The sequence below is a fragment of the Triturus cristatus genome, chromosome 3_1 (assembly GCF_964204655.1).
Source record: "Triturus cristatus chromosome 3_1, aTriCri1.1, whole genome shotgun sequence".
Lineage (NCBI taxonomy): Eukaryota > Metazoa > Chordata > Amphibia > Caudata > Salamandridae > Triturus > Triturus cristatus.
Window position 1 is genome coordinate 567,587,892 of NC_140583.1, and position 25,436 is coordinate 567,613,327.

The 25,436-nt window shown below is 42.4% G+C and overlaps 1 protein-coding gene across 2 annotated transcripts in view; it reads left to right on the forward strand.

The window, feature by feature from the left end:
• The first annotated feature begins 803 nt into the window (after positions 1-803).
• The window catches only part of SLCO3A1 (solute carrier organic anion transporter family member 3A1), an 856,588-nt gene continuing 831,955 nt past the window's right edge, over positions 804-25,436 (forward strand). Inside the window, exon 1 of one of the 2 annotated variants that reach the window (XM_085644489.1) lies at positions 804-1,218. In XM_085644489.1, the coding sequence (XP_085500615.1) occupies positions 1,057-1,218 (162 nt within the window). In that variant the 5' untranslated portion in view covers positions 804-1,056. The remainder of the gene's footprint in view (positions 1,219-25,436) is intronic. The other variant, XM_085644490.1, reaches the window with a different exon arrangement.

Sequence of the window (25,436 nt, forward strand, 5' to 3'; positions counted from 1 at the left end):
AGAGAGCTTAAACTCCATTTTTCTATCTTGTCCCTATAGAAAGCTACACATGTATCTCATTGCTTAATTTATAACTTTAGAATGACGCTCTATGTTGTAAATTTCCTTTTGCTTTCTATATTGCTTTTATTTTTTTTGACATAATGTTTTATTTTTGCTCTGTTTTACCTCATTGCTTAATTTATTTCATTAATCTGTTGCACTGTAATTCTTTTATATAGAGATGACCTTGCTTAGAGGCAACAAAGTAATTCATAATAAAAACTATAAAAATTGTGTCACAGCTATAATGGAGGAGAAATAAATCATCCCGGGCAAAGTAATGAAGTTAACACTAAGATACGGTGCTTTAATGTAGTAGATTGACCGCCAGAAGCAAGGAAAGTAAGTCGCACACCCACAGCAAGTTATTCTGAGATTATACAGCAATCCTGTTGAAAGTCACACTTTAGCCCATCAAGGATTGTATTGTTTCCCTCAATTTCCCTTACTCTCTCGCTTCGTTCTGAATTACATTAATTATTGGTTTCCATATTTAATTGTTTTATTATTGTGTCAATGCCCATTGATGTTGCTATTTACCCTTTTGCTCAGTATAGTCTCTTTCATTTTTGTTGACCCACTACTTTCATTATTATCCCCATTTCTTCTTGCCGTCCTACACAATGCTGTAGAATCGGGAGCGCGCGCTGTCAGTTGCAACCTGAGCGTGTTTGAGCTCCTCTGACAGCGCGCGCTCCCTGCTCGGCCCCCCTGTGTTATTGGAAGACCCAGCTCCAATGGGTGAGTAGGACCTGCGCATTGATTGGCTGACGGCTCTTCATTGAGGCTGCCTTCTTCGGGGGAGATGCGGCGACGCGCTCGGGTCCTGCCGCCGGTGAAAAAATACAGACTTTTGGGCAAAAAAAGCCCCAAAAGTCTAAAGAAGCGGCTGATCCGCATCGTACGCTGGACAGGGCAGGATCCCAATGCGACCAATAACCAGCACGCGGCGTGGCTGAGACGCACGAGGGAGCCGCAGTGAGCGCGCGCGTGTACGGGCGCAGCAAGAGCAGGATGCCTGGGCAGAAGAAGCAACCCCCGCCGGGCGGCGCGGCCCTGGAGCCCCTGACACCAAGCAAGAAAAAGAGCAAACCCTCCTGCTTCCTCAATATCAAGGTCTTCCTGGTATCCGAGTGCGCACTCATGCTGGCGCAGGGCACAGTGGGGGCGTACCTGGTGAGTGCGGTGGCTGGAGGGGTAAAGGAGAGGGAATGGTCGGATACTAGTTAAGGGGCCGGGGAGTTTCGGGTGGCACCTGGGGAATGAACGATACCTAGGGCCGATGGGCGGGAGGTGAATACTGCTGGGAGGGCACCTGCAGAGTGTTGGGGAGGGCAGGCACATTAGCAGTGTTCATGTAGAACGATTGATATTATAGGGACTGTACCTGGCTAGTGCGAGAGTCTGAAAGAGTGTTGCGCAGGCACTTGGAGAGATATGTGGAGTGTGCGGGAGTGGAGGGGGCGTGAGAGCCCCCACTGAATGCCAGGAGGTGAATCCCAGGAGGAGAGTTGTTGCAGGAGAATGAGGGCGGTAATGTTGGCAGCATTCAGTGATGATGTGTGGGAGGCTAGCAAAGAATGCCGGGTTGCACACGGGAAGCGATAGAAGAGCCTCAATAATATTAGGTGGCATCTCGGGAGCATTTGGGCGCCTCTGGTGGGTGTGTGGGGCACGTGGGTGATATGGAGAGGCATGGGGAGTGTTTAGACTTCCCTACTGCACTTCGGGGGTGGAGCCGGGGAGCGGGACTTGCTTGGTCAATAATATTGTACATAGCAGTGGTGTGGTTAACTACAACATTGACGGTTCACGAGCAGCTTACTTAGTGCTTGGTGTGACAATGAGACGTTGGTGGTGCAGAACGCGGGTGGAGTTGGAATGGATGGAGCGCGGGATATCTTGTTAAAAGCAGAGTGTGTGTGTGTGTGTGGGGGGGGGGGGTCATTCTAATTATTGCAGGAAGCGAGAGTGGAAACAGCCGCAAGTGAGTCAGTTTACCCACCGTGAGAGCTTCTTCGGACTTGACCAATGATTGAGGGCATATACAGAAGCCAGAACATCCATGGCCTCTGTGTCAAACCCAAGGGAAGAAGGGTGGCAATAGAGTGCAGTCAAGAGCCTGCTCCTTAAGAGAGAGCAGAGCACTGTATAATGGGGACGTTGGTGAGAGCTGCCTCGGTTTAGAATCTCGCGTGAGAACTGCATGGTTCCTCGACTCATGATGCCGGGGAGAATGGATCCAGCTGCAGGAGATCACAGCGGAGCATTAGGGGTGCCGGAGGCCCAGATATGGAGTAGAGCAGACAGTGAAATAGTGCCGAGGGGTGATGAACGCCACTGATTTAGACATCAATCTGAAATCTATTACGGATCTACCAGGGGACCAGAGTTGGAGGTAGAGAGTTATGGGTGCCAGGGCCAAAACATTGAGCTGAATCTGTCGGCGGAGCAGAGTCTGTGGGCACCAGGTGTCTATCCACGGGCTTCGAACTGCCAGGGTACCAAATTAGGTCTCAGATTAGGGCTCAGACATGGCAGGCTCAGATATAGCATGATCCTTATTTGGTAGTGAGAGGTGAGTCGATTAAAGACTAGGGGAACACAGTACCCGCTGCAATTATTGTTCACAAGCCAGCTACATTTCCTATCACTTGTTGACAATGTATCTTTGTCTTTGAACCTGTACAGTGCTTCACTGCCTTTTGACTTGGTTTGCGCTATAATAATATACACATGCATGTGAGACATGGATATAAGATCTGCCAGGGTACGGGCCTGGTGTCTGAGTTACCTATGGTTTTGGTTTGGAACGAGACCTGCCAGAGTCCACAAGCCAAAGGACTGAGGGATGGCAGCATGTCATACTTGGGAGTAAGGATTGCCAGGGATCCATAGATGAAGGCTACTAGGCGGTGACACCTGGCACGGGTCATCCGAGTTGAGTGTTTCAGCAGGTCTTGAGCTGGTGTTAGATCTTTGAGGGTCATGACCCTGAGGTGAACTCTGTAAGGGTCGGAGACATAGTATAACGAACTTCCATAAGGGTCATGACCTTGCAGTGAACTCTGTAAGGGTTAGAGACACATTATATGGGAATTCCATGCATTCTAGCATGCAGGTGTCACTGTCCTCTCAGCAGCGATCGGAGGAGATAGCAAGGGTGAGGTCTGACAAAAGTGCTGTCTCTTAAGGGTCCTTGCCATTCACATGTTGATGACATGACTCAGTGTCCCATTAAACGTCGGTTGAGGGGCTGGGATGTTGCGTGGTCATGACCAGCAAAAGGATAAAGGCGCCCCCACTCCTCCATTCAGGACAGCACCAGGACGACAAGATGCTGTCATTAACTCAAGCTCATAGGTACAACGCGAGTGCACTCTTTCTTTGAATTGTTTCAAACGTGTGCTGTTCTTGGGACAGTTGTGCGAAGGTGAGGGGCGGCGTTGCACTAGGCCTTTCATTTATTTCCTTTCAAACTTGACGTCCCTAAAACTCATAAACATTCACAGAATTTTTCTTCGTATCTCACCTGGGCACAAACTAGATTTTGGTTGCTTAACAGATGTGCACTGCCGTTGATGGGAGGATTGGGGGCAGGGGTGTGAGGGCAGGTAGACAGATGCGCACACAACACTCTGCAGTGAATCTAGAACACGTTCAGTGACCGACACTATTCCTTGCTACAGTTTACCTTTTCCGAATCTTGCATAGCACGCAGAGGCACTGTTACCCTTTCAAACCCGTTTCAGACCAGCTGTAGTGTTCTCGGCGTTGACTGCTGCAAGATATGGATCGCGGCTGTAACATTGCAATCCGTGCAGATATAAACACGGCGCTGGTTCACCGTAGAAACGACAGTACAGTGTGAGACGCTACATTTAAAACCTGATTGCTGATAGACACACGAAGGCTGCTCCGAGCTGTTTGCTCTCGAAATCGTCGACGTTGTGTGAGGCTCAGGCCTGCACCACAGTGTGTAACATCATCGCCGATACAATTCAGTGCATGTACACACGTCTGCAGAGCGCTCTTCAGAGGCAAGGAGAGATTATTGCGCACGGCATGTTCTCTGGTTAATTGCTGATCCCGGATGATATGCATATACAAGGATTACACGCAGGAGTTCCCAGGGCATTACACTGTGGGCTCTAATTATTTGCCAGGTTTAATATAGTTGATGAAAGAGAATGACGTACTGCACGCTGTGCGTGACATATTTACGCACACAAGTCAAAAGAGGGGGATAAAGCGGTCTGATTTTACCAAGGTAAATGTCGATTTGCAATTTTCTAGGGAAATATTCCAGTGCCTGTAGCTATGAAAATCTTGGTTTTTTTAAAGGACAGTTATTGAAAAATGAAAATATCATACGCAGTAGAAGTACTGTAAATAGATCACTGTCGTAAATGACTCAGCAGCTCTACTGAAGTTTTACCCTATCATCTGTGAAGTATTGATTTTAATGAACCGAGAAGGTTGTCTTCCAAATGAGTCACTCGTATACACTTGATTGGAGCTTTTTGAAAGTTATGCAGCTTCCCCGTTATTGCATTTATTAAAATGTGAAAACATTTACATGTCACGTGACATTTCGTGAGTGTTAGAATAGTGGACTTTGTTTCAAGAGAAAAGAAAATATTTATGCACCCTAAGTGGGCCTTTCTCAGTATTTGTAATTTGGTTTATGTTACCAGTTAGGAAGTCTCATTTACAGGAATCTTTAATATTGGGGCAGGCTTGAAACTGTCACGAGTTGGTGACGCTTGTACTAGGGCACAGCTATGAAGATCTACGGCAGACGAATGTCACATTCTGTTGCAGTTTTCATGTAATTCCCAATATTCATAATACTCCAACAGTTGCACGTGCTTAATAACTTCATTGGAACATTTGAAAGAACACTTGAAAGGAGCATTACAAAATGTGCAAGAGAAGAGATGTGTACATTATTTGAAAACAGTACAATGAATAGCAGTGTTGATTCATAAAATATAACAGTGTATATTTTCCTGCAGTAAAAAGGATACTGACTTTCTTATGTCGTTCCTAGTAGGCTCTGTCTGCTTCTCAGTATAAAACACTGTAGCAACAGAAGTTCTGTTCAGCATCTGGTGAGTTTGTCACATAGTCCAAACAGATCATGGAAAGTTGATTGCATGTCAGAATATGATTGTCAGAAAAATCGTTTGACATAAATATTGTGTTCTAAATATTTCCCAAAATATTCAGATTGATGTGGATTTTCTATTAATAACTCTAATGGGATATTTTATCAGTGATATTTTAAACCACATATTTATGTTAGACATTCTGATAAAGGAATTCTGGTACTGTAGGAAATCCACCATTTGATCATAGTCACCCTGTATTTTTGCTAGATTTACAATTCTGTGCACTTTACCCCTGTTAACCAGGAGTACTGTGCCTGGGCTCCCTTTTTCACAAGACTAGATTGACTTATTCCTGATTGGCACATCTAACTTGCCTTTAAGTCCCTAGTGTATGGTGTAGAAATTGGACTCTGGCGTGAAAGTTAAATATCGCTTATGGACTGCAGCACCTATTGTGCCATTCACTGCAGTGACAGTGCAAACATGGCTAGAGGTCTACCCTGTGTAGCCTAACTGCTGCAGTGTAAAACCCACAGTGCAAACTTTCAAAAAAACCCTTTTTGACAGGTATATACCTCTCTTTTAAATATTAGTAAGTCGCCCCCTATGTAGGCCTTCTATCCCACAAAGCATCTTGCGCAGTATTTAAAACTACAACAAATAGAACATTATTATTACCATATCCCTACAGTGATAAGACCCAAAAAGCTATTTACACGGTGGCAGGCCTAGTTTTCCTATGTAGAAAATAAGAATACAAATTGAAATGCTAATACTGTATCTCAGCAATGGAACCAGCTATAAAAATAATTAAGTAGATCATTATTATTACCAAATTCCCACAGTGATAAGGCCCAAAAAGCAATTTTCACTGGCTGTTCAATATAGAAATTCATAGTACAAATTAGCAACAATGTTTAATAGCTATTAGAATTTCAAATCAATGGCGAAGTCATATTTGTAATGAATACAAAGGAAAGGTAACTTTCAAAAAGTACCATTTCCCTTCCTGAAGTTCCTGGAGGCTGATTTGCATTAACTCTCCAGCAACTCCCTGCATGTGCTTGCCCAGAAAGAAGTGTGAAATTCCTCATATGAGCACAAAATAGGCTGATCTGAATCAGGGCCAGACTGGCCGTAGCAGGCACCCAGCATTTCCCGGGTGGGCCGCGGGGGCAGTTTTGGGCCCCTGGGGGGGGGCATTGAAACCAGCCCTACCAAAAGGGTCAGCCGTACCCCCTTGTCCCCCAGGGGGGGCAGCCAAGCAGTTTGCTAGATACAGTTTCGGTTTCCAGTCCGGCCCTGATCTGAATGGGCAGAGATGACTCCTATGAGTTCAATAGAACATATACGCCTTTTTAGGAAAAGAAATAAAAACCTGGTTGTTCAGATTGAATTGATTCTTTAGCTTTTGCAAGTGAGTAGGACACAGGATTTTGGGCATTCAGTGCTGGGACACTTTGTTCCAAAGTAGATATGCTCTTTACAAGCTTCACTAGTATTATTTTTATTAATAATATTAATGTACATTGCGGGGGCTATGGGCACTGTGATAAAATCAGTGTTATACCCTGCCTTACAGGTCTGTTGAGTCACATGTAACACTTCATCACACTTGAAAGGGGAACTCAGAATCAATTATTGTGTATCTCCTTTTGTTTGCTAAGTGTCACTGCTTTTGTCCTACCAGGCTTCTTTCTCTGGGTTTGCTGTGGGTACAGTGCCTGCTTCAAAATAGATTTCAGTGTTTGATGTGGGAGGATACTAATGATTACTTTAGTGTGCTCCTTTACACACCCAGAAACCTCAGAGCCCATTGGTTTGTGTGGCCAAAGACTTTGAAATCTTGAAAATGCCATAACTCATGGCTTTTTGGGGCTGTTTCCAGTAAGGCAAACAGGAGCTACTGAAAAAGTGGGCATGATTGACCTGGGGAATCTTTACCCGGATTGTTTAGGAAGTCACCCACACCTGTTAGCTGGTGCCAGGCATAAATGTGGCGCCACAAAGCACCAGGACAGAACACTTTCTGGATCACGAAAGAACAGAAGAGGACTGGACTTGCTGTCTGTGACCTGTGATGATCCCCAAAGGACTATCTCTTCTCCTCTTGTAACCTGTGCCTTGCACCCTCACACTCTCTGGGTACCATCTCTAAGGTCCTGGGAGGCTTAGAAGTGTACTCCTATGGTTGCTTAAGCAGCAGGAAAGGTTGAAAACTTTTTCTCAAGAGCCTAAACTAGCTACTGTGACAAGTACCCGACCTGCAGTTCCACAGCGTTGGAATGAATTTCAGATTCATCCTCCTGAGGGCTCCAGCATATCTGAAAAAATTACAGAGTCTCTTTCCATTTTAGGACTTAGAATCATTTTCAAACAAAAATCTCAAAAGCTCTAGGCACTTTACAGGACCAGCCTGCTGCAGCTATTTGACCGTCAGTTCCAGAGCGCCAGCTGCAATTTCAGATTTGCTCCATAGGGAGACAGCTTTTTCTAAAAAAAAATGGCAACGCACATTGTTTTATTAGGACTTTTAAACTTTGTCAAACATTTTGACTTCCATACTTTCACTTGGACAATTCCATTTGGCGTACCCGATCAGGGAGGTCAGCCTCAAATTCCTAGGTCACCTAGGCCCTGATCTACCACAGCCATTGACTACCATTGGTGCTTTGTGCTTTTTCGACTCTATTTACATTTAAATATTTAAAAAGTCATTTTTACAGTTCCGTATTGCTCTAAGTGAAGCCTGTCTGCTTTGTGGGATAGCTACTAGGGAGCTAGGGAGGTGAGGTCAGGTTAATTTCGTACTGTTGGGGTTTAAACTAACAAGAGTTGTGATTATTTCATGAGGTGGGCAATTGCCAGCTGCCTATTTGCTCATGTCTACCAAAATATCCAGTGTACATTGTGTTACCATTTCCCACACATTCGACTTGATTAAGAGTTTGATGCAAGTGCAACGGAGTATCCACTCCACCAAACTGTAGGTTCTCCCGCCTCTTTTAAAGTTGGATTGATGTTAAGTATTACACCGGAAGAGACCTCTCTGTCACCACCACTGATATACACTGCCGACTGCCTAATGGACTAACGGACATTTGAGGTTTGGCCATTTGATTACCCACCCGATTTAGAGTCGGCTAGTTTTTACTGTCCTTTACTGCCAGACAAAATGAAGCGTTAAGGGGTAGTGAAAACTGCAAAATGATCCATGTACCATTGGAGACAACTCCCATGGTGTAGGGGTCATTAGCTTTTTTCATTTTAAAAAACAAAGAGTGGTTTGGGGTTTTGTTTTTGCAAATAAAAAAATAGGTTGAAAGTTTGACAAACATTACGGTCATGTTGACTGAGCCATCCATCAAACGTTTAATACATTGACAGAAACCATGGTGACAGCGGCTCCTGCCAATGTAAGTAAATGTCTGCTGGGCCGACGGACATCTCTAGATTCAGAGGATGGGTACTCCATCATGGCGATAGAGTATTTTACTCTATTGCCTTTATGGAGTGTAGACCATCCCCCACACTTTAAATCAGTACAATTTTTGTTATACCTTTTTGGTAAGCATTTGTGTCTCTCCTGCTTTGTCTCTCTTTTTCTTTTTTTCAAAGTCCCCTTAACACATATTACCAAGCCTTTTGCAAGGGAAACTGGGCAGCCAATTTATTACGTTTAAAAGCTGTCCATTCAAGCTCAGATTTTTTCTGAAAAGAGAAGGGTCTGTGAGCAATTCTTACTCTGTGAGAGGTGTGTATGCCCATGCCATATGATGTGGGATAGAAATAGCATAGCCCACAACAGTCCTGCATACTGTTGTGATAAATAGTAAAAACATTAACAGAAAGGCCACTTTTGGATAAGACAATGTAATAATGTTACAAGACATCTGAATTATAAAGAGTACTACAGTATATTAAGCCTCATTGATTGCTTTTAGTGGCTCTTTTTCATTTACTCTTTATGTCTGTGTTTCCAGTTTGAAGAATAGTTAGTGGATTCATCAGACTGCTCTTAAGTTCTACCTCCGCATTTAAAGCATTCTTGGTTGACTTGGCTGCTGATTAACAACACAAACCTCTGCTTATCCAACCAGTTGACTCAAATTAGTACCTTTCCTATTGCAATTCTTTGAGTTCATTTTCTATCTCTGAGTTCATTTTTTAGTCTTTCGTTGGAGATTATATTGCTGACCTTGTTTTAGAAAATACAACTGAAAACCGAGGACATGAGAACCTAAGTTTCTGTAAACTTAGAATCAAACATAACCTGAGGCCATCGGAGTTGACAATAGCGCCCACAAAGATGGCAACATTGAATTTAAAAACTGGGGTTGTGGCAGTCTGTCATGAAACTTGATTTGAATTATTTAAGCAACAGGTGCCAGACGGATCAATATACTGGTCGCAAACAGTGGCAGTTATTGGCAACCAGTGTTTGTGGGTTCAATACCAAGTTTTGCAAATCAACCTATTTAGTAATAGGGCGGTAAAAAAAATTCTGAGTTGGAGTGTTTTCCAGTCTGACCTACCTCATTAAAATTCATAAGGTAGGCCATAAATTGCGATTCACTCCGATTGGTGGCATTCGCGGCGATGGCAGCTTCCAAAGGTCACAGGCCACTGTTTCTTTGAATAGATTTTTAATAATTCTTTTTAAAGCAGCCCATTTTCCATAATAGAAACAAAGCTACTTTTTTTTAAAGAGAAAAATCACTTTTACTAAGTTTCTGGGAGAGCTGGCCTATTCCCCTTCAATGTTTTCCACAGTTCACACTTTGGAACCCTTCCCTTTTGTGAATAGGTTAAAAGCCAAATTTAGGAGTTAGTAACTTTTCAGTGGTTTTGCAACCAGAATTTAGTGGCAAACCACTGATAAACACAGTGCAAATTTTTTAATTTGGAATGGATGTCCTCAACACACCACTTCCAAATTGCAAGTCATTAAACAATCAAAAACATTTTAGGAGTCAACAAACGTTCCTCAATACTTAACATAGGCTTCAGTCATAAGTAGTACCTATTTTGCAGTCACAAACACTCTACGTTTGGGACTTGGAGTGTTTGCAATCTCAAAATTGGTTAGTACATCTGGTCCTGGGTCTGTGCATACTTATTGTGTTCACCTGATTACTTTTATTCGAAGATTTGCTAGGGAATTATTCACAAGCATTTCTCCATGATGTGCTGGTCACAGCGATAGGACATTTTATATATATTTACTTGTACCAGGGATGGTATGCTTTAGAAATCTACTTACCCTGTAAAAAACTCTTTTCCTTTTTGGTGCTATGCTGTGAAGTAGCACATTGTGTCAGTATCTTAGAGTTCTGATAACATCCCCAATGCCAGAGTTCATATTTTATCAGCGTTTGGATGTCATACGTGCTCTGCGCTTGTCACCTTTCTAAAAATCTAAAAATAGTGTCTGGAAGAGGCAGAAATAATTAGTTCATAGGATTAGAGTGCCCTGTAAGTCTGTGAACACCCATAAAAGTATATGGTTAAGGGTATTCACCAACTCCTCTTCTCTAATTTCTTTCCGCACTGGAAAAGGTTGGAAATTTACTTCTGACAGGGTGGGAACATAGGGGCTGTAGGGATAGTAAATTTGCCAAGGCACAGCAGATTTTTACACGAAGAATTATATTTGCTCATTCAAAAATGGATATCACAAAAGTTCCCCAGAAGTGTGGTTTCCAGGCCTACTTCTGTAAACACTTGTACATTTTCAGAAAATCGTAAATTTGCATCAAGGCAATGACATAGATCAGAGCATGTACTTTTGGGTCTTTCTTTAGGAACTGGGAACCTAATATATTTTCATGTTTTTCCAAAATGTTGCCCATAATGGGCTCATACATATTCTCCATTTTTTATCTTTTTTTAAACAAAGGTATGCCTTAAATACATTTTATTAAATGATTCCTTATTACATAGTATCTAAAGTTGTACAATAGTTTAGTAAAAGATTTTTTCAAATTGCCATTGTTTTTTGTACATTTTATTATGAATGCAAGCAATTTCCAATCTTGCTTTCAGGCTTCTGCATATAGTTGCGTACCAACAAGGTGCATTCTAGGAGCATTATTAGTGGCCCCCTATTTGTTACATTTTGCAAACATGTAAATTCTTTATACTGGGTCCACAGTCAGTAATGCAAGTTGAGTTTGCAGCATTTCCTTAGAGCACTCATCCTCATAGTAAAAGATTTGAAATAATGAACCACGTGTACCTGTTCTAACAGCTTTTATATATGGGCACAATCTTGCCTTGGGTGGAGCATTCCTCTTTTATATATACATAATTTGCAGACAAATACTTTTTGTTACAAGACATTGGTCCTACTTGCCCAGTGGACAAATTGAACATAAAAATGTGTTGTCCATTATCCCAAACACTATGTCCTGATCTTTGGGTCATGCATTATGCAACTTCTGAATACTTGTCTTACTTTGCCTTTCCTGCATTTTTACCAAAAAGAATTGACTGCTTCGACAAGAGACTGAACACAAATTAAAAAAAACAGCTATATATAGCTATTCTGTAGCAAAAGTTCGACTATTCAATATGGAACATAATCATTACTAGAGAAAAAAGTGTGGCTCATTGGGTAATTGTACTTTTGCACTCCAGCTTCTTCAGACTGAATAGGACCAATGGCAGTAATAATCCTTGTTCATCACCGTAGACATTTATGAAGTAGGTAGGTATTTTCATTCCTGTTCCTAAAATGAACGCATCAATCTCAGTAGAACTACTCACCCAGTGCATTAACTGAGAACCTGCACAGACATTCCATGGTTTATTTAACCAAGAATTGAAGTTGTAGTCTGTCTCCGTTAATAATGGTTAATTAAGTGGGCAAGTGAAAAGAATGCATTCAATTATTTATTCTAGTATGCTTTCAGTTTATCTTGCATCTTTAGCTTACATTTTGATACAAACAGGATAGCAAGGTAATATAATTGATTTAGCGTGTAGTGTTAACACTGCATTTCTCCAAGGTAGTTTAGTATAGAGCATGAGATGGTAGAAGATTTATACAGGAAGATGTTACGACCCAAAGATAGTCTTTTTTGCCAGGCCTTAATATTTTCTCATGTACAGGACAATGTCAGGCTCTTCCTTATATCTTAAAAATGCGAAAGTGACGTAATTTCAACCACTAGGGCATTCCAGAGGGCTGAACTAACTGTGCCGATAATCTTCCACCTCCTTTTGTTTCTGAACTAGGTTGTGCCCCGGATCAATTATGGCTAAAACTAATATTCCTGAAGTACTGCTGCATGCCTATATTCATTGAAATTGTTTAAATTGATATGCATACCAAACAATGGGTTAACACAACAAGTAACTTAAATCAAAAACGCCATCTCTTGGTTGAATTGTCTCTATCTTTGTTGATGGGTAAATGATTTAGTTCGACTCTGCTTTCTGGTGTACCTGGATAGCAATCGTCAGATAACAAAGCAAGATTGTTAAAATTGGACCAGGTTCAGTGTTGGTATGTAAATTTAAAATCCAGGAATTCGTACTTTATTTTTCTCTCCTCGTTGTTGTCATGAAGTAACAGCAGGTTCCTAACAATAATGTACCATATGCATTTGGATTGTAAATGCCAACCTGTAGCCAAGAAAGAAATTGAAGCCATGGTTCTAATAGATTTTCGACTTTAGACACTTTAAATGGTAACACACAATGTAAAAAAAAAACAAGTTACAGACATTTGCCTTTTAAATTGAACAATTTTTTGTTATATAATGTGACTAACCTCTCATTCTCTTCACTTCGTGGATGGATTAAGTGATTAATCACAAAGAGAAAGAAATTAAAATGTGTTCTCCATTATCTTCATTTGAGTGGAGCTATGCATTGGTGGGCTTGTTTATTATAGATTTTGAATGGATTTCTTGTTAGCACTTGGCTTATTTTTCATATGGTCAGGCATTGTGCTATATTGCAACAAATATTTATTTTGTAGGCATTCAACAATTATAACATATAATAAAATAATAAGATTAACTATGTTTTAGGTAAGTAAATATCACTCTAGTAGTCTCAGCATGACTATCATACCATAGTTGACACTTTCTTTGGTTGTCAACTTAAAAGGAAATTGCTGACTCACACATGATGGAGGAAGGACCCCTCTGTCCAGAACCTCAGGATAAACCTCCAATAGATGGGGAATCAGAATGGTTTCAGACAATTTCCAAAAAGCACCAGAAAAGCAGTCGAGACTGGAGGCCTTTGTTCCATCTAATGAGCCTGGGCAATTTCTTCAGCAGTAAATGATTCACTTAAAAATTGGGATTGGCTGGCGGTGAGACAAACCAATGCGATCTCTTCAAAATAAGCCTGGCGCGATGCGGCATCAGGGGGCATAGTATATAAAGATTTGTAATATGATACTAGCTCACAATTTAAGTAGTCATTAACAGTAACTTGAGTCCAAGTGGAGTTCAGGTATTTACCTGGGACTGCGTGGAGGACGCATAAGGCGTGCCAGAGTTCAACCAGGGCACTCCCCCATCTCCGTATCTCCCCCATCTCCGTATCTGCTCGCCACAGAGTATTGGCCAAGAACTGTTACTTCTCTTTCGGCGAGATCACAAAATTCCTCTAGAAGAGACGAGCATCAATGTAAAGAAGATGCATAGGGGAGAGGGTTATTCCCCCTGTTGCTGTCCGTGAGTTTAGGCTCCACCAATGCAAGACTGTTGCATAGATCTCATTGTACTCCTGTATGTTTCGAGATGCAGATCCCACGAATGTATGCATTAAAGGCATCCCATAAGGTGGCATAATGGCTAATGGACCCAGTGTTTTTCTCTAAATAATTATGGATCGCATCAAGGAGTTTGGAATGGAATTCCTGATCCACAAGGCAGTAGCTGGGAAGGAACAACGACATTCTCAGCTTCTACCATATGGAAGGGTCAGAAGCAATTTGTTTGGGGCATGGTCAGAAAGTGTGTGCTGTCACATTTGTATGTCCCAGAGCTGCCGTCCACTGAGGGGATCCAATAGTCCAGCCGTGTCCATACCAAGTGTGGTGCAGAATAGAAGGTGTACCCTGGGATATTGAGATTTCCAAGGCGCCAGATATCCTTGAGGGTGTATGTGGGTATGATATCATGGAGTACACCTAATGCACGTGGTTAACTTCCTGAACAAGTCCCAGTAGAATCTAAAGTGTGGTCAAGAATTAGGTTCAAATCGCCTCCTAATAATAGGACATCTGTGTCAAATTTGCCTAAAATGGTGGATAGATCCTGGAATAAAGAATGGTCATTGACATTAGGGGCATAAACGTTTTAAGAATAGGATTCTCTTCCCCAGCATTTTTCCCGCTACCAAAAGAAAGCGCCCTGGGTTATCTGTAATGATATTATGGTGAATAAATGGAGACCTTCATGTAGGGAGTATACAAACTCCACAAGAATAGGAGCTGTAGTTTGCAAAATATCTATAGGGTCCCCATGATCGCGCAAAAGTGGTAGCTGATTGCAGAGGTAAATGCATTTACTGTAAAAACGCAACTTTAATGCCCCGTCGATTAAGATATGACAACATCAGTTTATCCTTTCGGGGATTGTTCAGGCCATGGACGGTCCAGGTAGGAAGAGTGGGCTCTACGGATTGTCTAGTGCTTACCATCGGTAGAGGAAGAGGTAATTGCAAGCATGTCATAATTAACATATGGCCTTGCCCAATTTGCTGTAAAGAAAAAAAGAAGAAGAACCTTGAAGAAATTACAATCCTAATGACCACTCAAAGTACCCACCCACACTAGGTGTAGGAAACTTAGCGAACCTCTGCAAAACCCAAACATCAAACAGAAACCCAAAACATTTTGAAATGTGTAATCATCCTTGGGGAGCAAGCAACGCATTGGAAATTGATGCCTGATATGGCGAGTGATAGCTAATGATGGATTAGTGGAAATCAGGGTTACATGTAGGGAGAAGCTCAAAATAGAAGTAAAGTGGACAAATTACAGTATTATATTGCAGTTGAAACATTCTATAAAATGGCATGGATATTACAGACAGTGTTGGAGCAGCTCAGCCAGGGTGAAAAAAGGTTTGTGCTAGCAGAAACGTTAAGGTCTAGTGTGGAGTGCTCCGGGGTGGTCCACGCCGAAGAGGGTCTGCTTGTGCTCTCTTTTTACAGAAGGTGATGACATCAGCTGGGGTGTCGAAGAAGCGGGGCTTACCATCCACCACCCCCCAGAGCCTGGCTAGATATAACATGCCATATTTAAGTCCATGTTTTCGGAACAGTGCTCTGGCATCGCTGAATTTTCGCCTTGCCTCCTGAACGACAATGTTGAAATCAGGGTGAATGGAAATCGTGGAACCTTGGTACTGCAAGGGGTCTTTTCACGAGCTAGGTGGTTTAGGTTGTCATGATCTCTGTAATTCAAGAGGCGGGCATCAAGGGGCGAGGTGAAGTACCTGGAGGTGGGCGAGGACCTAGAGATCTATGGGTTCGCTCTACAACAAAAGTAGAAGTAAAATGCTGGATGCTAACTAGTTCAGTAAGTACAGGTTCTACAAAGTGTTCAGGGCACCCCAAAGCGGTAGATTCCGCAAGGCCAATTATGCATATGTTATTTCAGCATGAGCGTGCTTCTAAGTCCTCATTTTTATTGCCAACTGTCTTTAGGAGGTGTTCGATCTTCTCCAGTCAACGGGTCAATAAGATGGCACTGTCTGCTAGGCCTCAGACATGTTCCTCAGTGGCATAAACTCTGGCGCCATGTTGTTCTAGGCACTCTACCATGCTGTCAATCCGGGATGCAAGGATATCAAAGCACTCATCAATCACGCGAAAGCCGGCTCAGAGTTCTGCCATGATCACCGACGCACTCTCGGGCGGTCGTGGTACCCAGTCTGCTCATGGTCATCCTCAACATCTGATGGGGGGTGGTCAGGTTGTCGAGTCGACTTGGGATGATAAAAGGTGAGCTGGCATTGTTTGGGGTCCCTCCTGACCCATGGTGAGAAAGCTCCTATGTTGAGTAGGAAAGTGTGGGTGAGCAGGACCAAATCATGATTAGAGGTTCTGCCAGGGTTAGGTATATTAGCATGCTATGGGGGAGAGAACATCCCGGGCTCCACTGGTGTAGGGAGAGGGAACTTAAGGGATCTTCGGTGTGCAGCACCAATGATGAAGCATAAGGTGAGAAATTCCACTAGCTGCCATGAGTAATGAATGCCATGCAGGGGAATATGCCAGTACTATTCCTATGCTCCAGCACCCCCTGCACATTTGGAGGGAGCACAGCAGCATCGAATGCAAGTCTCAAGGAGCACAGTAGGCAAGTACTTACTTTCGTGATGGTGCCGTCCCGAGTGGGCAATGAAGCAATCAGTGTTATGCCGCTGGTATCAGCGTGGAGAGAGCGGCAGAGTGGTAGTGTGTGCATGGCCAGGAGGATCTGGCTGGGTCTTGCCTCCGCAGACCCTGGTGGGCTGCTAGTAGATGCAGGCATGGTTGGCGGCCGCTAAGTGGTGAGCGTCTGGTGTAGTGGCAAATGGCGACAGCCAGGTCCCACCTCCACGGGCCCTGGTGAGCTGTGATGGATACGGGCATGGTCAGCCAGCCGCTAAGTGGTGAACGGCTGGCCGTAGAAAGTATGGGCATGGACCCGATGCGGTAGCAAAAGGTGACCCAGAGAGGGGCCCAACTAGGCATTGCAGCCTTGGCCTCAGGCTCACCCACGGCCCCTGTTTCCACGGGCCCTCCGAGGCGGCTGGGAAGTACCCTCACAGGCTGGCAACAGGAGAGGGTAGAAGTCAGAGTGCCAGGCACAGATGGCGCAGTGGTAGGGAGGGGGCCCAGCGAGGCTCTGCAGCCTCGGCCTCACGCTCACCCACAGACCCTGCCGCCGCTGGTCCTCCCAGGAAGGCTAGGACGCGTCCTACCACCCAGTGATCCAGCTGGAGGGGGCACCGAGTGTAAACCGGCAAAGCACTGCCTCACCGAAGGATAGATAATGCAGTTTTTCGCCTATTGGTGGTTGGCAGAGGTGAGGATAGGTGCCATAACCCTCAAGAGAAGTGCTTTTGGGTTCCAGAGCTTCACTGCTGTGCAGCCATTGCGATCAATGGCTTGGCCTCGCCCCTTGACCATACTCTTAACTGTAGCCAATGCCTTGTTAATTGACAGCATATTCTTTTAAATTATCTGATTTCTGTCTTCCAGTGATAAACAAATTGATTTTTTGAATGATCTCTCAAGTAAATGGCATGATATTTAGCAGAATGTCATTCCAAAACTTAGCAACAAAATTAGGTTTGTCGTAAGTAAATGTGTGTTTCTGAAGTCACTTTCCAGGAGCAGTAATTTAGAATCAAACTCATTTTATACACCCTTAGGATCTAAAACAAAGCAATTATTTAGTGTTTTTGAGGAGCAGGAGCATCGCTATTGGTGATCAGTCACTCTGACCAAACTTTATATTTCCCCACAACATTTAGAGGTGGGGAAACAACTGGGGTTCTGTCGGTAGCCAGCTCTACCTCCGCATATCCTTAAACCATGGTTCTATCCTGCACAGTCATGAGTGCCCCACTATTTCTAAGGCACAGAAAAACCACTATTGCTTTGTTCATTCGACCATCCTGTGGAGTGAGGTCTTCCTGGAAAGGAAAGTTTTTAAATTACTCTGCCACAAATGAAGTACTCTCCAGGCCCATTAGGGACATTTGTCTCTTGCTTTGCAGCAGTAGCAAATGCTCACTTATTGGGCTTGTTACATCTTAGTGAAATATAATTCCCAAGGGCTACTTCAGCATGGCCACACTTTCAGCATTCATCAGTAATGAAAGTGAAACTATCACATGGATGGATACACTTTCATTAGATGGAGGTGTTTAAATACCTCCTACCACAGTGCCTTAATTGACATGTCCAACTGGTGGGTCACACGCTAAGATCTAAATGACCTTCTTAATCTTTGCTGTATCTGCCTGTTACATGTTGTTCACGTCCAGTATATCTTGAAGTATTTTTTAGCATATGTCTTACAAAATCACTACACAAAGCTCATCCTACCAATCTATTGTATTAATAGTAGCAAGTAATCCTTTTGAATTGTATTCGCTAGTGAAGTCTTCAAACTTCCACTTTTGTGGCTAAGCACTTTACCTTCACCAGTATCCTTTTATACACTCATCCCGGTAGCAGTACGTTTCCAGTAACTTTCGGAGATCACTCCTCATATCAGAGGTAACTGAGGTTTAATTTTGAGATTCTGGAAAGAAACTCTTTCATCCAGTTGAATAACTTAGTCTCATCTTTTTCTGATCATGTTTGAATGGATTTTTACTGCTGTTGATAGTTTCTAGTTAGTCTTTTTCTCTAAAGCAGGATTCCAATTTCTCTTTTTCTGTGGAGAGGGTTTCTCTTTTTCATCTATTTCTTGCTTTGTGGAGAAATGCCATTGTATTTCTTGCTGTTGTTTGTCCTTAGTTAAAAGAGAATCTTTATAACATACTCTGCCACTATGAAATCTTTTTTGTGCTGACCATTATAAGGAGATCAGGTGCACCAAATGGGTGCTATGCTCTCGATCGGATCCCCTAGCAGGTGCTCGACCTGATCGTTGTGGGACTGTCCATAATAAGGAGATCAGGTGCACCCAACAAATGGTTGCTGTGACTCAGGTTCAGAACCTTTCGTAGGCCTTTATCAGTGACCTGAGTCTGTGGCATTAGTTATTTTTGGTGTAAGCAATTTCTAAGTGAACTAATATGTTGCTGCTCAAAGACATGGCCATATCCACAAACCCTTATTCAAGACAAAAACTGTATAACCCTTTACTTGTCTGTGGTATGTATTCATCTTTGTGGAATGCGTTCCTGCGTGCAGGAATCTGGGGAGCGAGACTTAAAACTACATTCTCTTGCTTCTTTGTGCATTTGTTTGGACAGTGTAAAGTATTAGCAAACCATGCTTTCTGTTGCACTTTCATTTGCCCAACTTTTAAAGTTGTGTGATGCAAGTCGACTCACATTGCTCTTATCTCGTAACTGAGGGCTCACACTTCTTTGTTCCTCTGAGTAGTCCAGCATATCAAAAGCACTGGGATACACTTCTGGATAATTGTGCAGAACCTAACAAAATAAGCAAGTGGCTAATTATTTTTTTAGTGGCGTAAACTGTTGCATTTTACAGATAAATTGGCCAAAAAGCCCAAGGTTGCAGAGTTAATTCTGAAGTGGCACTCTATAAAGATTCCAGTACTTTAATTGTGTGTCAAACACGCCCAGCTCTCCTCAGGGTATTTTCAGGGGTTTACTTCCCAAGATAACTTACTGTCCATTATTTCGACTTGCATGCAGGGCAGCAAGGAAGGACCTTCACATCTGTCTGTCTTGGGCAAGTTTCTGTACGGTGCCCCAGCTGTGGTTCAGGATCTTAATTTTTGTTTTCATAGTTCACCTCCAGGTGTACTTTGGCCTTCCTGTCTTCCGTACGCCTTCTGGGGTCTAATGGAGAGCTGTCTTGTGATGGAGTCTTGTTCTTTTCCAGTGGTGTGCCCTATCTATCTTCTTTTTTTCTCATAATGATGGTGTACATGGTCTTTTGCTTTCATCTGATGAGGAGATCCTGGATGGAGGCGGTTTGCAGTCAAAAAATGAGCAAGGTGTTATGATTGGCTCTAATGGAGTTAATGATGTAATGTAGAATCTTTCCTGTGTCATGGAATGGTGTGATGCATGGTATGATGCATCACTCATTCCATAGATTGAAGGAAGATTGAGACGGTTGGTGCTGCTTAAGGATCTTGCTGTATTTAACAATAAACCTACGATATACATCTGAAGCGGATGCTGACTATTATTACACTGGCGACGAGGATGGGATAATGGTTGATGGGTTTGATTTTTCTGTGTTGGCTGACTCGGGTTCGCCTTTTACCATGATTGGTAACAAGCAGTGGGATGAGTGTGTAGGTCTGGACAATGTAGCATTGTTACGGCCAGATATCAATCCTGTCAGCTACGGGGGTTCCAAGATCAATGTCCTTGGTTATGTTCAAGCATCTATTCAATTTAAAGATAGGTGTACTATGGGCAAGGTTTATGTAGCTGAAAGGGGTGACAACCTGCTTGGGTGGAGACATCAGCGTGATCTTGGCATTATGCTTAACCCTTGTGCTAAGGATCCTGATAATCAGGTCATGTTGGTAGATTCATGGGATTCAAGTTCTGAATGCTTTGAGAAATTTCCCGAAGTATTTTCGGATAGCCTAGGCTGTCTGAAGGGATTTGAGCATCGTATTGTCCTCAAAGAGAAAGCTATTCCTTGTGTGCACAAGGTAAGGAGGGTGCCAAACATGATGATTGAACCACTGAAGGCCGAATTACAGAGATTGCTCAATTTAGGAGTTATAGAGGAAATTGAAGCCTCAGAGTGGCTTGCCCCCATGGTTCTTGCCCCTAAGGATGGTGGGGCAAGTGTCCAAATGTGAGTGGACTTGAGTGGACTGAACGAATGGATTTGGGTGGATCGCCAACCTTTGCCCAATATAACCGAGTCCATTAGTGTTCTTTCTGGGGCCAAAATATTTAGTGTGTTGGATCTATCCTCGGCCTACCATCAAATTGTACTGCATAGAGACTCAAGACATCTCACATCCTTTGTAACACCCATGGGAGCTTACCGCTTTTTGCGTATGCCCTTTGGGTTGGCGTCAGCTGCGGCATGTTTCCAGAGGGTCATGAAGATGGTACTAGGGAAAGTAATTAATGTGATGTTCTTTCAAGATGATATCTTGACATATGGGAAGGATGAGAGAGAGCATTGTACAACCCTTTACATGGTATTGGAGAAACTGAGGGATGCGGGGCTCACAGTTAAAAAACAAAAGTGTAAGATTGGTGTGAGTTCAGTAACATACTTGGGTCATGTAATCTCTGGGAAGGGGATACAACCGAAGTTGGAATTGGCTGAAAGTGTGATGAAGGCACCCATTCCTCAAGATAAGGACCAAGCAAGGTCGTTTTTGGGACTCGCTGAGTTTTATTCCAAGTTTATACATGGATTTGCAAGTGTTGCTGAGCCGATCAGAGTCCTGCTTAAGAAGGGGACACAGTTTACTTGGTCTGACGAATGCCAGAAAGCGTTTGATTGTATAAAAATGGGAATAGGTAAAATGCCTACCCTAGGACATTTCGATGTTAATCGGAAGACTATACTTACAACTGATGCCAGTCTTAAAGGGTTGGGGGCTGTGTTGTCTCAGGTTGTGGATGGGGAGGATAGGGCAATTGCTTTTGCCTCTAGAGCCCTTAAGGATGCAGAAGCAAACTACTCGTGTATTGAGAGGGAAGCCTTGAGTGTGTTCTGGGCGGTACAGCATTTCAAGTTTTATCTTTGGGGAATTCCTTTTGTGGTCCGAACGGATCATCGTCCTTTGGTACAAGTTTTTTCATGCAGGCATAATGAGAACATCACACCCAGGCTTAAACGTTGGAGTGAAGGTCTACAGGAATTCAATTTTGTTGTTCGGTATATACCTGGTATGAATAACAAGTCTGCGGATTGCCTCTCTTGTTTGCCTGTTGGGGAGTCCACGGATTGCAGTGAAGTGGAGTGTGTGTCATGGGTTGCTGAGCCTGCTTTCTCATCTGAAGAGTGGGTGGAGGGTGTTAATGGTGACAAAGAATTTGCTTGCCTGAAAAGATGGGTGAGTCATGGATGGCCTGATTACAAAGTCCTGGATCAGGAAATGAGACCTTATTGGACTGTGAGGGAAGAGTTGTCGTTTTGTTGTGATAATCTCATGAGAGGTGGAAGGGTGATTCCTCCTTGTGTGTTCAGGGACAAAATAATTAACCTTGCCCTTGAGGGACATTTGGGCAGGAGTCTGCCGAAAGCCCCCGTGAGAGAGAAATACTGGTGGCCTGGTATGGATCGGATGATTGAACTAGTGGTTAAAGATTGTATGTCCTGTGCCTCCAACGACAAGTCTCATATTCCCAGCAATGTCCCTCTGTCTCCTGTGGTGGTTCCTGAAAAGTCGTGGTCGAAGCTGGGTCTGGACATTGTGGGGCCATTTGAGCTTTTACCTTCTTTTGAAAGATTTGTTCTGGTTCTTGTGGACTATACCTCTAAGTGGGTACTTACTAAGTGCGTATCGGTGGCTAATACTAAGACGGTGATAGACTTCCTTAAAGATGTCTTTGTGTCTGAGGGGGTTCCTAGGTTCTTAATTACTGACAATGGGGTGCAGTTTGTTTCCCATGAAATGCACAACTTCCTTAAAGACTTTGACATTATCCATCAAAAGACAGCTTTATATTCACCTCAAGCTAATGGGTTGGCTGAGAGAATGAACAGGGTGGTCAAAGGATGTGCTCAACGGGCTCTTGAGTCTAAGATGCCTTTTAGTACTGTTTTGAGAGATACTTGGTGGGCTCACCGTACTACGCCTAATGCTGTTACCTTAAAGTCTCCTTTTGAAGTTTTGAGAGGGAGGAAAGCTTCTTCCAAATTAAATCCTAGTTGGCTACCTTCTAGTTTGGAGGAAGAGTTGTCTGTTGAAACTAGGAAAGCTAGGATTTCTGAGTATCAAAACAAATACAAGTCTAGTTATGATTCCAGAATGAATGTTAAGTACAAGAAATGGTGTGTGGGAGACCAGGTCTTGGTGAAGAATCCTAGGCATACCTTCAAAGGTAGAACGCGTTATTTGGGTCCCTTTACCATTGTAGCCACCAAGAAGAATGTAGTAAAGGTTAACACGGGTTGCTGGTGGAGTATGTCCAGGTTGGTCAGGCACACTGGTGGTTCCCAGAGTGCAGAGTGTTCTGACCTTTCCGAGATGGGTGGTAATCATTCAGAAAGTGAATGGATTGGAGGGGAACCCGAACAGCATCCGTCCAGGTCTAGGAGAGTACCTGTTAGGATGAAGGACTATGTACTGTACTAATGTTACCTTGGTTGAGTCTTCTCTTATATTGTATGTTAAGATGATGGACCATGTACTGTACTAATGTTGCTTTGTTTGAGTCTGTTCTTATTTTGTATTTTAATTTTTTTTAGAATTAGTTCTTAAAGTCTTATGTATTCTTTTCATTTGGGTGGGAAGGGGATGTGTTATGATTGGCTCTAATGGAGTTAATGATGTAATGTAGAATCTTTCCAGTGTCATGGAATGGTGTGATGCATGGTATGATGCATCACTCATTCCATGGATTGAAGGAAGATTGAGACGGTTGGTGCTGCTTAAGGATCTTGCTGTATTTAACAATAAACCTACGATATACATCTGAAGCGGATCCTGACTATTATTACACAAGGTTTTGCTCAGGTAACTGGTGTGGAAAGCTGACAATTTCGTGGTGTCGTTTTTTTGTCATCTGCCAGCATTCTGATCCATACAAGATTGTGGACGGAACACAGCTATGGTAAAGCCTCAGCTTGGAGTTGGTGCTGTACTGATATGACCTCCAAAAATTGTTAATCATCCTTAAGGCATTTCGTTGCCTTGTTCAGTTCACTCCTGATATCACTGGGTACATATTTTAAAGGTGTACGGTGGAAAAATGGGAGATACACATTTCACAAACTGGCTATGCACAGTACAGAGATCTATCCATTTGGAAAATTCTTGCAAACTCAGTAAGCAGCACATCAAATAGCCTAAAAAGATGATACAGATTCAGAAATGTAAAAATGACCCATAAGCTGTACCAGTTTTGTATGGCCAGGTACTAATCTGCATAATAGATGATTTGTTCATAGAAATGTCAGTGTAGATGAGGAAGCTCTCATTTGAACCTTCATATAACATCTGTATCTTCAAGTACCCCATGACTCAGAGGAAATCAAGTCAACATTGTTACTTACATTATAGTTTTTCACAAAACCATAAGTTTTCCTATTTTTTTTACATGTAAAATAAATATATTAAATGCATTTACATTAATATTGTATTTAAAACTGAGTTTAATATTTATATTTGAGTAAAATAAATTGTCTATTGTTTTTCAGTTCTTTACCATAGGGAAACTCCAATAGTCGGGGCAAAGGTCTCCACCTGGGAAAGTACAAACAAAAAATTACAAAAAGTTTATTTAACTAAAAATAAATATTAAACATATATTTATGTTGAACATTAATGGAAATTAATTTCATATATTCATCTTAAATGTAGAAGAAATTAAAAAACTACATTAATAACTAATTTTATAAATACAGCTTTAATTAATCGAAATATATTATATTGCAATTATTTTTATGAAGTTTAAATTAAAGAAAAAATATTTTTTTATTATGCCTTAATAATTATTAAAACATATTTTTAATTATGCATTAATACTTTTAGTCAAACGTTTTTGAAGAACCTGGGGGCCCCAAACTTATAAAGAAATCCCTCCACGTTCCAGCGTTTCACCATCTCCCCCAAAAGATTTCCCCATGTAGAGTCATTCGCATTCACCAGCAGCATCCACATGTTTTTAAATTGGAATGCTGCACAGTACCAGTTAAAATCGGGCAGGGCCAATCCACCTTTATTGAGACACCGAAGTTGTTTCTAGGACAACCTAGAACCTTTATGGTAAATAAAGCTATATAAAGCTCACGACCTTTCCCTGAATTCTGTCAATACCTAGTTTAGAAAACCCAAGGGGAATAGCATTAAAAAGGAAAGTCAATTTAGGGAAAATAACCATTTGTTTTAGATTAACTCGTCCAAAAATAGTCAATGGGAGGTTTTTCCATCTTGTTTATAGGTGGACAAGTTCTCTAGCTACCCCTTGCAGATTGAGCTGTGGGAATGTATCTATCTCGTCCACTATTGTGATTCCTAAATATCTAAAATTGGGGATTACTTTCCCATCCTAGTCCAAAATGTTCCAGCACATTACCTCAGCTTTAGAGGCATTTACTGAATAACCAGAGAGGGAGCCAAATTCTGCTAATAGATGTTCCACCCTCGAAATGGACGAAAGAAGATCTTTCGTGTAGATTAAAAGATCGTCTGCATAAAGCACGACTTTACTACAATAAGGTGGGGAACTAAAAGGGACTACGGAAGTGTTCAACCTTACCTGTTGAGCCAAAGGCTTTATACATATGTCAAATAATAAGGGAGAAAGATGACAACCCTGCCTTGTCCCTCTTAATATACTAAAACTAGGGGTTAATGTACCATTAACAAAAATCCTATCCGACGCCCCTTCATAAATCGCCTTAAGTGTATTTAGAAAATTAGGGCTGAATGCACTAACTCTTATAACCTACCAAAGA